At 58.3% G+C, this 17,697-nt stretch overlaps 1 protein-coding gene across 1 annotated transcript in view; it reads left to right on the forward strand.

Moving 5' to 3' along the window:
* Positions 1–17,697, forward strand: part of PKD1 (polycystin 1, transient receptor potential channel interacting) — a 76,654-nt gene that overhangs the window by 12,141 nt on the left and 46,816 nt on the right. Inside the window, exons 2-10 of the mRNA XM_078880668.1 lie at positions 1,429–1,503; positions 2,564–2,635; positions 4,524–4,595; positions 5,165–5,346; positions 5,836–6,531; positions 13,969–14,167; positions 15,396–15,514; positions 16,302–16,412; positions 17,212–17,330. Of these exons, the coding sequence (XP_078736794.1) occupies positions 1,429–1,503; positions 2,564–2,635; positions 4,524–4,595; positions 5,165–5,346; positions 5,836–6,531; positions 13,969–14,167; positions 15,396–15,514; positions 16,302–16,412; positions 17,212–17,330 (1,645 nt within the window). The remainder of the gene's footprint in view (positions 1–1,428; positions 1,504–2,563; positions 2,636–4,523; positions 4,596–5,164; positions 5,347–5,835; positions 6,532–13,968; positions 14,168–15,395; positions 15,515–16,301; positions 16,413–17,211; positions 17,331–17,697) is intronic.

Consider the following 17,697-nt stretch of genomic DNA (forward strand, 5'->3'; position numbering starts at 1 on the left):
GCTGGATCACCGCCGGGTGCGTAGTGCAGTGCGCTAACCTCGGCGCCACCACTCCCCACAAAGGCAACGACCCCTTGAACTGTATAGCCTCAACAGACTGTTGGGGAAAGTGCTGTTAGCTGTTAGCGGCACTGTGGCACACGAGGGGGTGGGTGGCCAGCACCTCGCCCGGCCGCCTTTGTCTCCCCAGTGGCGATGTTTACAACATCGCACCGGGTGCTCATTTGAGGCTGAGTCAACCTCGGGGAGGCCCAGGACCGATTCAGACAATCGTCACCGGTGTTGGTGGCCGTGAGCGGGAATCGAACTCGGGTCGCCGGGTCCGTAGGGCAGCGCGCTAAACCGTTGCGCTACCGCTCACGCACGCAGACGCACGCAGACGCACGCACGGAGGAAAACAAGTATTCCGAGATGCGAAATTGCGTTCAAAAACACGGGGCTGTGGAAAATGGGTGTAGCTGGAGATGATTTCAAAGCCCGTTACTGGGGAACGAGAACGTCCACGTTGCTTTGGGCCGCGGCGGTGAGACCTGCGAAGAGTTATTCTTGCCGTAATGGGAGAAGAGTGGTGGCACAGCTTGCGATAGCAGATTATCCCCCTATTGTTGTGCGTCGGTGTCTAGAAAGCACGCCCGGTTTAGCTTTGTGCGTGTCTGATTCTATGTGTTCGTCCGTGGAGGATGCCCGTGAAGGACGCTGCTACTGGGCTGTTGAAGGCAGTCGCCCCCTCCAACAACAACGGAGGGCAGAGGAGCGATGCTCACAACAATGAGCGGAGCGCCGGGTGGCTAAAATGCAGTTAGCAGAGTAGGGAGCAACTGCCAGTCATCTCAGGCAGTTAACCCATGGCACCTGCTGGGTCTGTCCCGTGACCTCCTGTCAGCAGCGAGCCTTCCACATGTCACGTGATGGCCTCAAAGTGTACCTAGCCTTGTACGAGCACCGTGGTGACGTTACCGTCAGTGGCGAATGGCAATGATGATTGCGTGTTATCGTTGTGCGGATTGGTGGTGTGGTGGTCGATGCGCTACGCTACGATCCTGGCGACCTGAGAGTTCGAATCACGGCCGTGTAACGTAAGTGGCGAGTGATTCCTCTACCCGTGGTCAGTGGGCCTTACCTGGTCAACTACAAATAGTTTTGGTTGAATTTCGATTTAAAGCTTTCGTGACTGCAGGGATTCATCTTCTTGGTTCTTTCGGTAAAGTCACGTAGAAGGAAAGTAATAAAATAATACATATTTTTTTATTAAATTTTATTATGTTTTATTATTCTTATTTTATTATTTCCCTTCTACGTGACTTTACCGAAAGAACCAAGAAGAGTTTTTGTTGAGTTTTATCGGTGCTCCCTAGCAGCACCTGCCCCAAACGTTTGTTAAGGTGAAACCGACGATCTTTGTATTTGGTGTGTGTCGTGTCTTGCCAGGGACCTGTCGCACAACAACATCCAGGAGTTGGAGGAGGACGTCCTGTCGCGTGTCGCGCACTCCCTCTCCGTGCTGTGAGTTCTTCGGACCGGGCCGCCCTGGCTCCACGCTCGCGCGCACCGAACCCGCCGAGCGGCGGCCCGGTTCCAGTTCGGGTTTTTAACGAGGCCGGGTCTCGGTGCGGGAGAGAAGCACGGAGAGACGCGTGCTCGGGGCGGCACTGAGAGGCAGAGAGAGGAACACGTGGTTTAGAGGACACGCGCACGCAGAGGTCAATGTCATCACATTGATCTTCATCGACCATGGTGATCGTGACAGGAGCGTGGTGGAGAGATGCACGCTGGGAATTGCACTGAGAGATGCAGAGAGAGAGGAACACGTGGTTTAGAGGACACGCGCACGCAGAGGTCAATGTCATCACAATGATCTTCATCGTCCATGGTGATGGTGATAGGAGCGTGGTGGAGAGATGCACGCTGGGAATTGCACTGAGAGATGCAGAGAGAGGAACACGTGGTTTAGAGGACACGCGCACGCAGAGGTCAATGTCATCACATTGATCTTCATCGAGCAGTAGATAGACCATGGTGATGGTGACAGGAGCGTGGAGGAGAGATGCACGCTGGGAATTGCACTGAGAGATACAGAGAGAGAGGAACAGGTGGAGTAGAGAACACACGCAGGTTTGTGACATCACCACATCGATCTTCATCCACATGTGGACAGAGCGGCACAGCGAGGAATAGCGATGCATTTACATAGAACTTCTTTCGCACTGTACATAGCCAACCGTGTTAATTAGAAGTGTGGGGAAGCTCAACAAACTAAACACAAAATGTGGCTTCCTAATACCGAAAGGAAGAGCGTTCCAGACGTCCGCAAGAGCGCATCTGAAAGCGTCTCGCGATGCCGTGGCCACCGTCTTTCTTCGACGGCTCAGCCAAAAGCCGCCGCCGCCGCTGCGATGACGAGCGGAGTGTCGCGTGACGACGGCTTATGCTCCTTAACGAGATCAGCGGCGAGGTGATTGGTGGTTGCTTCCTGGCCTAGCGCTTTGTGTGTGCGAGCCTCCGTGGGCCGTCGCCTGCGGTGAAAGGTGCGTGTCTGTCCGTGCGTCCCGTTGCGTTTCCCCAGGAATCTGACGGACAACAAGATCTTTCGCCTCGGCGTGCACGCCTTCCGCGACATGACCTCGCTGCTCGTGCTGTGAGTCGCGTGTCCGTGCCCCGCCTGGGTCGCGTGCATCCCGTCTCTTCTACGACCGCTAAGTTCCGCGTTTCGTCAGTTGTGCAAATATTCCTAAATCGTCGCTCGGCGTGTGTTCTCACGCGACGCGTCACTTACGTTACAAGGCAGAGCGCGCACGCCGTTACAACGCGGTTTAGCAGCGGAAGACGACGAACTACTTTCTTGAGCTGAGCGGTACAGCGATACGGTACGCGGAGTGATACGGTAACGCGGCGGGGAAATTGTCTCTCGCCACACTCTGTCGCGACGCTATTTATGGGAAAATCGTTTTGTCTTTGCGCGTTTTTCTCCCGCGTAAAATAGCTGGTAAACCATCGGCCGTTGCAAGGAGTCAGATTAATCTAAGATTTGAAAGTTTTCGTGACTGCAGGGATATCCATACTCTTTGGTTCTTTCGGTAAAGTCACGTGGGTAGAAAATAATAAAATTAAATCACGACGTTTCGATTGCAACACAAGCAATCGTCATCAGGTGGGAAAACCACAGCTTGTGTTGCAATCGAAACGTCGTGATTTAATTTATGTTATCTTACACCTACGTGACTTTACCGACAACCAAAGAGTACGAGATGAACTCAACAAAGACGTGCTGAGGGCGGCAGGGGGTGGTGGTTCAGTGGCAACGCTCGTACCTCGCAGCGAGAAGGGGGGGCCCTGGCTTCCGTTCCCGACTTTGATGCCACTTTCTTCGTGGAGTTTGTTTCTTCCGCCCCCCCCCCCCCCGTGTTCTGCAGAGTGTGAGGAGCGTTGTGCGTGCGTGTGTGCGTGCGTGTGTGCGTGTGTGCGTGCGTGTGTGCGTGCGTGCATGCGTGAGTGAGTGTGGAGTGGCGGTGGAGCGGTTAGCGCGCCGCGCTCAGAACCCGGCGTCCCGAGTTGGATTCCCGCTCACGGCCGACACCAGTGACGATTGTCAGAAACGGCCCTCCCCGAGTTCTATTCAGCCATAAATGAGTACCCGGTGCGGCGTGTAAACATCGCCACCAGAGAGAGACAAAGGCGGCCGGGCGTGGTGCTGGCCACCCACCGCCTCGTGCGCCACGCTGGCGTTCACAGGCGCCCCTCGCTGACAGCACTTGCCCCAACAGTCTGTTAAGGCTACACGGGGAGGGGATATTTGTTTTGTCTTTGCGGGACAGCCCCGACGGGTGATTAGGCGCGTGTCCGCCGCCCCGTCGCCGGGACGGCACTCCCCGTGTCACGGCCCCGCGGGACGAGCGACGGTTAGCGCGGCGGTGCGGTGCCAGGGTGGCGCATGTCCCGGGCCGGGCCTGTCGGGACACGCACGCGCCGCCGGGAGGAGCCTCGCTGCCACCGTTGTGATGACGGCGGTGGTGGTGGGGCGGGGGCGGGGGGAGTGGCGGGGACCGTTACGCGCGGCGTGCGTGTGTAGGGCGGCGGGGCACAGAGGTCGCAAACGGGTTTTGATTCCTTACCCGTACCCGTACCCGGCCGCACCAGGGTCGCAAATGGGTACCCGTACCCGGCTGGGTACGGGTACCCGTTCCCTACCCGTACCCGTACCCTACCCGAAATGATCGACAAACGGTTACTCACCAGTGATTCATGGCCTACCCGTACCCGGCCGCACCAGGGTCGCAAACGGGTACCCGTACTCGTACCCGGCCGGGTACGAGTACGGGTATCGAGTAGGGTACGGGTATCGGGTACCCGGTTGCGACCTCTGGCGGGGCGGCAACGCTCGCGCCGCCCCCGGAGCAGCGACAGTCTGGGTTCGATCCCCACGTTGGGTTGCCGCCTCGGCGCGTGGAGTTTGTACGTTCTCCCCCCTCTGCCGCCGGTTCCGCGGGGCGTCGCTTTATCGGACGTCGTGTCTCCTCCTCCCGCAGGGATCTGAGCGACAATCAGATCGGCACGCTGCCCAACGGCGTCTTCGACAACCTCACCAGCCTCGCCGTGCTGTAAGTCGCGTCGTGGACTCTGGCCTCTGTGCGACCCCGCCAATCCCCTGCCGAGTGATTTGATTGCCAGCGCATTTCCTTAGATCAACACACACGAAGCATTATATATCTGTGGACTCAGTTGCTGAGCACAGGCCCGAAACGTCAAACGCCCAGCAACAAACAGCACTGCTCAGAGATGTAGCTCCTCCCAGCCCCACCCTCCCCACCCAGCCCCTCCCTCCCCACCCAGCCCCTCCCCACCCTCCCCACACCACCCAGCCCCTCCCTCCCCACCCAGCCCCCCCCCTGCACAACGGACGGACACAATAATCCCCTGTGGGCTGGTGTAACCAGGAGGTTCCTACCAGTATAACCGTGGCGAATATTTGAAGCGGCACTGGGCCACACCTAGGCGGACTCAGCCTTAAATGAGTACCTGCCACGGCGTGTAAGCATCAGCGCCGGTGCTGGCCTCTTCGTGCGCTCTGTCGGCCTTTGTGGACGCTCACGCGAACAGCACTTGCCCCGACACTTTGTGAAGGCTACGGGGGGGGTGGGGGACCTTTGTCTTTGTCCCGCCCTCACAGGGACGTGAGCGGGAACCCGCTGGACTGCGGCTGTGAGCTGGCGTGGCTGCCCCGGTGGCTGGTGGCGCCGGCACGCGCCGGCAGAGTGGCGCTGGCGCGGCCGTTGCGCTCGCTGTGCGCCCTGCCGGACCGCCTGGCCCACACGCCCGTCACCGCCGCCAACTTCTCCAGCGCCGTCTGCGGTAGGTGGCGCCCCGGGGGGACGCAACGCTCGCCGTGCAGTCACCGCACAGACACGTCACGCTCGCCGCAGAGAATCACGCACAGCAACAAACGGCACTAGTGCAGCGCGTGACGATGCTGCCTTTGATGATGCTGCGTGTAGCGACGCTGTGTGTAGTGATGTTGTGTGTAGTGATGCTGTGTCTAGCGATGCTGTGTGTAGCGACGCTGCGTGTAGTGATGCTGTGTGTGGTGATGCTGTGTGTGGTGATGCTGTGTGTGACCATGGTGCATCTAGCAATGCTGTGTGTAACGATGCTGTCCGTGACGATGCTGCCTGGTGATGATGATGATGATGATGCCACCAACTGCCGGGCCACGACGTCGTCACAACCGTGATGACGACGACGCCGACGACGATCACGTCGATAGCGACGACGACGACGCTGATGACGGTGGTGGTGGTCTCACCTGCGCCGTGTCCCCCTGACCCCCCGCTTGACGCCCAGCTGCCGACTACGTAGCCTGCTTGCGCCCGGCCTCGACGCTCATCTTCTCGGCCGTGGACGAGGACGCGCACGACGAGCTCGGCTGCAACGCCGCCTGCGCCCGCCGCCGCCTCGCCTACTTCTCCTCCGACCCGGCGCTCAACTTCCTGTGCCTGTGCGGCGACGCGGGCGGCTCCCCGCCGGCGGCGCCCGACTGCGCCGCCGTGTGCTCGACGGGCTACCCGGCGAGCCGCGCCGTGTGCGGTCGCGTCGTGGTGGCGCCGCCGGTGCACGTCCGCTCGGGAGCGTCCTTCCGCGGCCTGCGCCCGTTCAGCGTCTTCGAGACGGCCGAGTTTCGCGTCGCGCCCTGGCACGACCCCGGCGCCGGCTGGCTCGCCCGCTGGGATTTCGGCGACGGCGCGGCGCCGCTGGAAGTCGCCGGCGGCGCCGCCGCGCGGCACAAGTTCGCGCTGCCCGGCACCTACGCCGTGACGGTGAGCGTGAGCGGCGGCGGAGGCGGCGGGTCGACGTCGACCGCCGCCGTCGCCGCGGCGACCAACGTGACGGTGGCGATGCCGGTGCTGCTGCCGCCGGAGCTGCGGTGCCCCAAGGCGGCGCTGACCGGGGGCGGAGGCGGCGTGGCCGCCGTCAGCCGGAGCGGCACCGGCGCGAGGGCCCGTTGGTCCGTGAGGGAGGCGGACGGCACCGTCCAGCACGGTGAGTCACCGGGTTCCCGTTCTACCGGCGCCACAGGTCACGGGGTTCGTTCACGGTCACGGGCGCGGCATTCGTGGGCCCCGCTTGCTGACGGCGCCTGCCTCGACATTCCATTAGAGACTACACGGGGATCTTTGTCTTTGTTTCGTGTGTCGGCGTGTCCGCCGACCGTCGTTAACGCAGCTGCTGCCCCTCCCACCCGCACGCCTCCCCGGCTGCCCTGGCTGAGCTCCCGTGTCACGTTTTACGGCAGTGACCAATGGCGCACTCAACAACACACGCACAACACACACGCACAACACACACGCACAACACACACGACACACACACACGCACAACACACACAACACACACACACAACACACACGCACAACACACACGCACAACACACACGCACAACACACACAAGCAACACACACACACACCACACACACGCACAACTCACACACAACACACACACAACACACACGCACAACACACACGCACAACACACACGCACAACACACACACAACACACACACAACACACACACACAACACACACGCACAACACACACGCACAACACACACGCACAACACACACAAGCAACACACACACAACACACACACACCACACACACGCACAACTCACACGCACAACACACGCACAACACACACGCACAACACACGCACAACACACATGCACAACACACACAAGCAACACACACACAACACACACACAACACACACCACACACACGCACAACTCACACGCACAACATACGCACACGCGCAACACACACGCACACACAACACACACAACACACACGCACAACACACACACACACAACACACACACAACACACACGCACAACACACACACACACAACACACACACAACACACACGCACAACACACACGCACAACACACACACAACACACGCACAACACACGCACAACACACACACACGCGCAACACACACGCACACACAACACACACAACACACACGCACAACACACACACACACAACACACACACAACACACACGCAACACACACACGCGCACACATACGCGCAACACACACGCAACACACATACCACAACAACGACGACAACCGGCCTTCACTACTAAGTGGCGGCGACATCACCACAGCGCTTGTGCCAGCCTAGGTGCACCTTGAGGCCCTCTGCAGGCAGGAGGTCATGGGACAGACCCAGGTGCCATGGGGTTGACTGCTGTGCCAGGCTAGGTGCAGGAGGTCATGGAACAAACCCAGATGCCATGGGTTGACGAACTGAAATGACTGGCAGATGCACCACCTCTGCTTCCTACGGTGCCACCTTGCCTCGTTTTATCCGCCCGGCGCTCTGCTCATTGTTGTGAGCGTCACGCACATTCTCCCACTCACTCATTCACACTCACCCACTCAGGCAGTCACTCACCCACACAGCCAGCCACCCAACCACCCACTCACTCACCCACCCAGCCAGCCACCCAACCACCCACTCACTCACTCACCCACCCAGCCAGCCACTCAACCACCCACCCACTCACTCACCCACCCAGCCACCCACCCAACCACCCACTCACCCACCCACCCAGCCAGCCACTCAACCACCCACCCACTCACTCACCCACCCAGCCAGCCACCCAACCACCCACTCACTCACCCACCCAACCACCCACACAACCACCCACTCACTTACCCACCCAGCCATCCACCCAACCACCCAACCACCCACTCACTCACCAACCCAGCCATTCACCCAACCACCCACTCACTCACTCACCCACCCAGCCATCCACCCAACCACCCACTCACTCACCCACCCAACCACCCACTCACTCACCCACTCACCCAACCACCCACCCACCCACCCACTCACTCACCCACTCACCACGCTGCAGGTCACCTCGCCTCTCTATCTGCCTCTTCCCTCACGCTGCTCCACTCACGGAATCCTCTCTTTTTCAAAACCTCTAAAGAGCCACGTTAAAAAACCCCGAAGCCATTTCAACTCCGTTTGCTGCGTGCCGCTTGACATTGTGTTCCCGCTTGGGCCTGTGCTCAGGATCTGCGTTGAACACAGACGCCCGGTGCCTATCCATAATGCATAAACACGCACATGCACCAAGCGTGTATCGGATGCTGCGTCGTAGTCACACCATCACGCGGCAACCCGAGTTAGCGCCGACAAATGCTGCCCCCCCCCTCTCCCGCGCATCTCTCCCCCTCTGTCCACGCAGCGCGGGTGGGGGATGTGCGTGTGTGCGTGCGTGTGCGTGTGTGTGCGTGTGTTGTTGTGCGAAGAGCTTGCGTCGCCACGGCTACGGAGCGACGGAGACGCTCGCTCGCTCGCTCTTCCCCGTTGACTCTGGGGTTTTTTTTGTTGCTGCTGCCTTTCTTTTCTCCCCTCCACTCACTCTCTCTCTCCTTTTTTCTTTACATCCGAAGGTTTCCGAGTTCAGCAGTTCAGCGCCGTGCGTGGCAGAGTGGGAAAACAAGCGGCTACGTTGCACCCAACGTGGGGAGCGGCGGCGCAGCAGTTAGCGCGCGCCGCGCTGCGAACGTGGCGACCCCGAGCTCACGGCCAATTATAGTGGCGAATATCTGAACCGACCCTGGGCCCCCTCCCCTATGTAGACTCGGTCTCAATTGAGTACCTGGTGTGCGGTGTGTAGTAAACGTTGCCTCCCACTGGCGAGACGAAGGCTGGCCACCCACCCCCTCGTGCGCCGTGCCGGCCTTCACAGGTGCTGCTACTCGCTAACAGCGCTTGCCCCAACGGCCTGTTGCCCGTGTCGCGCTTCGTTCATCGCGCGGCCCGGCGCAGCGTGGGTCGCGTTGATGGCCAAGCGTCCCCATATAGGACCACAGAGTTTGGGCGATTGTCGGTGGCGCTGCTTCCGGCCGCGTTCCACGCTTTCTCTGTCCCAGGGGCCTTCGCCTGCGCAGCACCCGCGTCTTTGGAGAACGTCCTCATTGACCAGTCCGACTGTTCCACACTCGCCACCGCTCGCAACTCGGCCGTTGCCACGTGCTCGTGTCTGTAGCCGTGCGGCATCGGCGATGGCGCTGTGACCCACGCGCACGTCCCGGTGTTCTGCCGAGGTGTGGGGTTTTCTTTTTACGTCACCGCAAAAGAAACTCGACGAAATCTGTAGATTAAAACTGTTGAACTAAACTAAATAAATAATAAAATAATATTAATATAAAACAATACAAATTCTCACGACGTTTCGACTGCAACACAATAAATCATCATCAGGTGTGAAATCCACAGAAAGAAAATTTTTAAATTTTCAAATTGTCTTGCTGTGGATTTTACACCTGATGATGATTGCTTGTGTTGCAGTCGAAACGTCGTGAGAATTTTGATTGTTTTATACTTATATAATTGTATTATTTCCCTTCTACGTGACTTTACCGAAAGAACAAGAATTTGAATCCCTGCAGTCACGAAAGCTTTAAATCAAAATTTAAACTAAATTAATTAAACCATCATTTATTTTAGCAGGTAAGGCCCCACTGGGCCATACGGCTCTTTTGTCAGAAGCGACCTGGCCACAAATGAGACCTCAACGTAGTGGCTCATCATCGTGTGAACATTTATAGCAGCCAAATTCTCTAAACGGGGAGAGAGACACCGCATCAAACCCACGATCGCCTGTATACCAGGCAAGGTAGTTAACATTTCCTAGCCACCATGATGATGAGAGAGAGAGAGAGACGCAAACTCCAAATATACAGCAGCAGGCATCAGGGTCGAGATCGAACCCACGATCGCCTGCATACCAGGCGAGGTAGTTAACATTTCCTAGCCACCGTGGTGATGATGAGAGAGAGAGAGAGAGACGCAAACTCCAAATATACAACAGCAGGCGTCAGGGTCGAGATCGAACCCACGATCGCCTGCATACCAGGCAAGGTAGTTAACATTTCCTAGCCACCGTGATGATGATGAGAGAGAGACACGCAAACTTCAAATATACAGCAGCAGGCGTCAGGGTCGAGATCGAACCCACGATCGCCTGCATACCAGGCGAGGTAGTTAACATTTTCTAGCCACCGTGATGATGAGAGAGAGAGAAACGTAGGCTCCAAATATACAGCAGCAGGCATCGTCAGGGTCGAGATCGAACCCACGATCGCCTGCATACCAGGCGAGGTAGTTAACATTCCTAGCCACCGTGATGATGATGAGAGAGAGAGAGACACGCAAACTCCAAATATACAACAGCAGGCGTCAGGGTCGAGATCGAACCCACGATCGCCTGCATACCAGGCAAGGTAGTTAACATTTCCTAGCCACCGTGATGATGATGAGAGAGAGACACGCAAACTTCAAATATACAGCAGCAGGCGTCAGGGTCGAGATCGAACCCACGATCGCCTGCATACCAGGCGAGGTAGTTAACATTTTCTAGCCACCGTGATGATGAGAGAGAGAGAAACGTAGGCTCCAAATATACAGCAGCAGGCATCGTCAGGGTCGAGATCGAACCCACGATCGCCTGCATACCAGGCGAGGTAGTTAACATTCCTAGCCACCGTGATGATGATGAGAGAGAGAGAGACACGCAAACTCCAAATACACAGCAGCAGGCGTCAGGGTCGAGATCGAACCCACGACCTCCTGCACACCAGGTGAGGCAGTTAACATCTTGCAATCGCGGCCCCTACCGCCACTGCCCGGCTTTATTATTTACCCATCAAAGCCTCGCCGAGTCTCAGGTCTTCAGGATCCGGATCAGAATATTTGCGTAAACTGGAGGACTCCGGTGAGCTATGAAGCTTTCTTTCACACCAGTCCAGTAGTGTTCAGGAGGGATATTGCTGCTGCTGCTGCTGCTACATTGGGAAGTTCCGATTGCCGCTCACACTCCAATGCCGGATTGTGGAGAGGCAAATATGGCACTTAGGGGGGGGGCGGGGGGTGCGGGGGGCCCGGAGGCGGACTTTATTTATTTATTTGTTGCGTCCCCCGCTCGGCATTCTGGTCCCTTGGGGTGCCGAGCGAGCGGCGCCCCCCACGGGAGGGAGGGGTGGTGGTGGTGGGGGGGGGGCACGTTTCTGTCAGTGTCCGGGAAGTCTTTTATTGGGCAGATTTACACGCGACCTCTGCCCCCCGCCCCCCCGTCTCCGGCTCCGTCGAGGGGGCCGTCGAATCTTATAAAGGGGACGGTGGCGTCTTTACCTCGCTAGGATACGGCCCGTCGCCCGGCAACTGTGTTAGACCTTTTTAAAGGTTGCCCCCCTCTCCCCATCCCCCCCTCTCCTTACCCCCCATTCCCCCCCCCCCCCGCCCCCCACTAAGATCACCGCGAGCGTCAGGTCGCCGCGTATTCGCAGAGCCCGCCGCGGTGACTCGGAGCACCGGGAGGGGGGGGGGGGGTGGGGGGCGATCTTAAGGAGGAGCGCGGCCGTGCAGCGGCGGATGTCGTCGCTTGGCCATCCGTGGAGCGCCCTCGCTCAAGGCGCCTTAACGCAGCTACGCGGGCGGCGCGATGAACCGATGGTTTCGGTGGCGGCGGCGGCTGTGCGGGGCAAGGCCTGGGGGGAGTGGTTGGCCCCGTCGGAGGGTGCGTGGGGGTCACCAGAGGTTAGGGGAGGGACGGGGAGGAAGTGGAGCGGCGAGGGGAGAGACGGAGAGTGCGCGCGCATGCGTACGTTTAACTTCCGTCGCGCCGCACGTAGCCAACCGTGCTCATCTGGAGAATGTGGCGCTGTCCATGCTGAAACCCGCGTGGCAGAGCGTCTTCGGAACCGGTTACCAGTTGCCGGAAGCGGTTAAGTTGGATGTTGCGAATGAACGCACTGAGGCATTGGCACGGCGATTCACTATCCTGCTACTCGCGACGCAGGCGGCAGGCTCAAACGTCTCGGTGTAAATTATTCACAGCTGTTGCGCTACGCCGAGACCCACAGACTCACACAGAGACCCACAGAATCACGAAGATTTCTACATATTCACACAGAGACCCATAGACTCATACAGAGAATCATAAACTCACATAGAGATTTACAGATTCCCACAGAGACCCCATAGACTAGCACAGAGACCCATAGACTCACACAGAAATCCATATACTCACGCAGAGACCCATAGACTCACACAGAGACCTATAGACTCACACAGAGACCCATAGACTCACAGAGACACATAGACTCACACAGAGACCCATAGACTCACACAGAGACCCATAGACTCACAGAGACACATAGACTCACACAGAGACCCATAGACTCACACAGTAAAGATATACACGAAGGAGAAGACATCATCACAGCGACGATTACCACGCCCCTCCTCCTGACTCCGCAATGATCTGGACTCTTCGACCACCTCGGCCGCCGCTCCGCACCGTTCACAAGACCGGCCACCGCGCACAAGAGAAGCCACGGCACGCGCCGTCTCGACGGAGCAACGACGGGGGACGTCTTCTTGGTTCTTTCGGTAAAGTCACGTAGAAGGGAAGTAATAAAATAATAAAAATAAAACATAATGAAATAATTCTCACGACGTTTCGGCCACAACGCAAGCAGCCGTCCTTCTTCACCTGAGCACGGCTGCTTGCGTTGCGGCCGAAACGTCGTGATAATTATTTGATAATGTTTTATTTTTATTATTTTATTACTTCCCTTCTACGTGACTTTGCCGAAAGAACCAAGAAGATGAATCTCTGCAGTCACGAAAGCTTTAAATCGAGACGGGGGACGTATTGCGTGAAGCGGTGCCGTCAGGGCTGGCGGGCTAGCGGGGTTGGGGTGGGGTGGGGGTGTAGAGGGGGGCGCTAGCGGCAGGCTTATCATCGCTGGCCCGGGGTCGGGGGTGCGTGGGGTTCCTTCTCCGGAGGTGCGTTACGTCACGAGCGGTGATGATTCACACACGCGCGCATTCCTTCCCCCCGCTTGGCTGGCGGCGGGCCCTGTCGTTTGCGTGCCTCCGGGATCGGAACCGGTGTTCAGTATTTATCCTGGAGATGGGAAGGGAGAAAACGAGGTTGTTCCCAATCGTCGGCGCTGCTACGGCAAAGGGGCTACGTCACCCGCTCCTGTTCGTGTTCCCGGGATCGTTGAAAGGCAATTAGTTTGGACGTCTTACTGGTAATAACCTCCTGGTTACACCAGCCCACAGGGGATTATTGTGTCCGTCCGTCATGCATCCAAAAATGGGATGGGTGGGGTTGGGTGGAGAGGGGAGGGTGGGGAGGGGCTCGGTGGGGAGGGAAGGGCTGGGTGGGGAGGGGAGGGCTGGGTGGGGAGGGGAGGGTGGCTGGCAGGAGGTCATGGGGCAGACCCAGCAGGTGCCACGGGTCGACTGACTGAGATGACCGAGACGACTGCCTGATGCACCACCTGTGCCCCCTACTGTGCCAACACACACACACACCGACACACACACCGCCACCTAACCCCCAAAAACCACCGGTGCCGTTCTGTCCCCGTCGCCGCAGACTCTCCGGCGTGCCCCGCTGGGGGCCGCACGAGCGACGACGCCGCCGACGCCGAGGGGGGGCGGCCCTGCTTCCTGCTGGTGACCGCGCCGGCGAGCTGGCACGACGCCCGGGCCCAGTGCCGGCGGAGTCCCGGCGGGGACCTCGCCGTCGTCGCCGACGACGCCACGCAGCGGCTGGTGACGGCGCTCTCAAACAGGTCCGTGAGGGGGTGGGGGGGGGCGGTCGTGCCGAGCGCAGGATCGTGCCGAGCGCCGACAGGCTCGCAAGGCCTGTGATTTGGCGTCGCCGTGGCGAGCTTCGGCGGGGTTGTCCGACACGTTCGTGCGAAACTCGCGAGCGCCAAACGGTCTCCTCCCACGCGGAGCCAAGGGCTCGCTCGCGGAAGCCATGGCCAAACATCGCAATGTTTAAACTGTTTAAACATTTTTGATTTAAAGCTTTCGTGACTGCGGGGATTCGTATTTTTGGTTCTTTCGGTAAAGTCACGTAGAAGGGAAATAATAAAATAATTAAAATATCAAACTGCAACACAAGCAATCATCATCAGGTGTGAAATCCACAGCAAGAAAATTTGGAAAAAGTGGCGTTTTTTTCAAATTATTATTTTATTATTTCCCTTCTACGTGACTTTACCGAAAGAACCAAGAATATGTTTAAACATTATTTTGCTATTTTACCAAGTAAGCGACCTAGCCATCACAAACGATTCCTCAACGATGCTGCAGGTCAACTTCCCGATGAAAGACGACAAACTAAACGCAACAAAAAACAGTGCTGAAGAAATGAGTTTGTCGATCTAGATGATGATGTTTAAGTTGCATAGCTCCAGTGGCTGCCTAACATCAGGCGGAAGAGCGTTCCAGACGGCCGCGGAAGCGCATCTGAAAGCGCCGCGGTGACTGCCGCCTTTGCTCGACGGCTGAGCCGCCAAAAGCCGCCGCTGCTGCTGCTGCTGATGCTGATGCTGCTGCTGCTGCTGCCGCCGCTGCTGCTGCTGCTGCTGCCGCTGCTGCCGCTGCTGCTGCTGCTGCTGCTGCCGCTGCTGCCGCCGCTGCTGCTGCTGCCATTGCTGCCGCTGCTGCTGTTGCTGCCGCTGCTGCTGCTGCTGCCGCTGCTGCTGCTGCCGCTGCTGCTGCTGCTGTTGATGCTGCTGCTGCTGCTGCTGCTGCCGCTGCCGCTGCTGCTGCCGCTACCGCTGATGCTGATGCTGCAAACAAGAGCGAAGTAATCTAGACTTGAAGTTTCCGTGACTGCAGGGACGATCATTTATGCTGCTTGACGAGATCGGCAGCGAGGTGATTGTGGTTCACTTGTGGCGAGCACTTTGTGTGTAACGAGTGCGACCTTCCAATGTTGCAGTACTTGACCCAACAGCCCGTGGAGGCTTCAAGGGGGATCTCTGTCTGTGCCACCTGTGACAGCAGCTCCAGTGTGTGGCTGGGCTTGAGCGACACCGAGTCTCCGGGCACCCTGCTCTGGGCGGACGCCCGCACGTCCGAGCGGTTCGAGGAGTGGGCGACCGGCGAGCCCAGCATGCTGCGAGGTGGGGTGCCGCAACGGTGGCGGTGGTGTTGGTGGTCTTAGTGGCGGTGGTGTTGGTGGTGGCGGTGATGTTGGTGGTGGTGTTGGTGGTGGCGGTGGTGTTGGTGGTGGCGGTGGTGTTGGTGGTGGCGGTGGTGTTGGTCGTGTTGGTGGCAATGGTGCGGTGGTGTTGGTGGCAATGGTGTTGATGATGAGTGACGGCGGTGGTGGTGGCGGCGATGGTGATGGTGGTGACAGTGGTGTAGCGGCGATGGTGATGGTGGTGCAGGGGTGGGATGAGCGGGGCTCACAACGAGTGAAGCGTCGGGTAACTAAAATGCGGCAAATTGGCAGAGTGAGGAGCACAGGTGGTGCATCTGCCGGTCATCTCGGTAATGGACCCGTAACACCTGGGTCTGTACCGTGACCTCTAGCCAGCAGCGTGGTGACGTCACCGGGACTTAGTGGCGAATGACGGCTGCTGTTGTTGTTGGCGGTAGTGATCGCTGGGTGGTGTCGATGGCGGTGGCAGTGATGGTGCTGTTATTGGTGATGGCGACGACGGCGGTGGTAGCGACCTTTGGCTCCTGTGCAACGTTGCCTTCGGCTGCGCGTCCCCTCCGGCGATCGTCTCCACGGCCGCCACCCACCGTGACGCGTCCTGCCCAAGTCTCCCGCTTACTCTCCCGCCGCGTTCTGAGCTGTGAGCGCGACGTCTCTGAACTCGCGTGCGCTGCTAGCACAGCCGCGCTGGGGAGCGGGGGGTTGGGGGGAGCGACCTTTTGACCCCGCGTGCGTGACCCCTGCAGACCCGGGCCCCGGCGGGCGGTGCGTGCGAGCCATCGCGAGTCAGCATGGCCGCTGGGGAACGGAGAACTGCGCCGAGCTGCTGCCGTACGTGTGCCGCTACGAGCCGGGAGGTGAGCCGCCGCGGTCGCCGCTTGTCGCGCACCTCGTTCACGACGCGCCGGCAAAATCCCGGATCCGCCGAACTCGTACGGATGGCTGAAAAGTCTGGATAGCCTAAGATTCCGGCTCGCCACTATTTCAACAGCAACACCAATCTTCTTGGTTCTTTCGGTAAAGTCACGTAGAAGGGAAGTAATAAAATAATAAAAATAAAACATAATAAAATAATTCTCACGACGTTTCGGCCACAACGCAAGCAGCCGTCCCTCAGGTGAAGACCAGGTCTGTCGGGGAGACAGCGTCTCCCCGTCGTGAGAATTATTTTATAATGTTTTATTTTTATTATTTTATTACTTCCCTTCTACGTGACTTTACCGAAAGAACCAAGAAGATGAATCCCTGCAGTCACGAAAGCTTTACATCGAAAAACAACACCAATGTAAAACCACAGCGGCGACCCTGTAATACATATTCATCTATCAATGAGCAAAGCCCGTCTAAGGCCTGAGAACACACAGAGTCTTCGACACACGCGGATTGAACGAACGAACGAGTGCAGTTCACGTGAACGGTAACCATGGGCGGTTAGCGATAGAATCAGAATATGTATTTATCCTCGAGGAATCCGATGAACCTTAAAGTTCTTGTTCACAGACGTCCAGTAAGGACAACAAACAATAGAACCACACGATACGGAGCCAACTGACCGCCGGCGAGCGAGCGAGTGACGGGGTCATCGGTCAAGCCGGCCGCCTTGAGGCTGTCCTGACGCCGTGGTGATGTCGCCGCCACCCCCCGCCCCTCCCCCAGTGTCTGTGGAGGACGTGCGATTCTTCCTGCTGGGGTCGCCGGCCTTCACCGCTGACCTGCCCGTCGCCAACGTCACCGTGACAGAGGACCCAGCGTCCACGCCGGCCTCCAGCGTGCAGGTTCGAGAGAGAGAGAGCGAGGGGAGGGGGGGCGGAGCGGTGACTGTGACAAAGATCCCCCGTGTAGCCTCAACAGACTGTCGGGGCAAGTGCTGTCAGCGAGTAGCAGCGCCTACGAAGGCCGGCACGGCGCCGCACAACGGAAAGGGGGGCCAGCACCACGCCCGGCCGCCTTTGTCTCCCCAACGGCGATGTTTACGCACCGCACCGGGTACTCATTTGTGGCTGAGTAGACGTAGGGGAAGTCCTGGACCGGTTTAGATAATAATCATCACCGGCGATGGCCGTGAGCGGGAATCGAACTCGGGTTCACCGGGTTAGCAGCGCGCTCACCGCTCCACTACCGCTCACCACCAGCACGTGGGAG

The sequence above is a fragment of the Lampetra fluviatilis genome, chromosome 58 (assembly GCF_964198595.1).
Source record: "Lampetra fluviatilis chromosome 58, kcLamFluv1.1, whole genome shotgun sequence".
NCBI lineage: Eukaryota > Metazoa > Chordata > Hyperoartia > Petromyzontiformes > Petromyzontidae > Lampetra > Lampetra fluviatilis.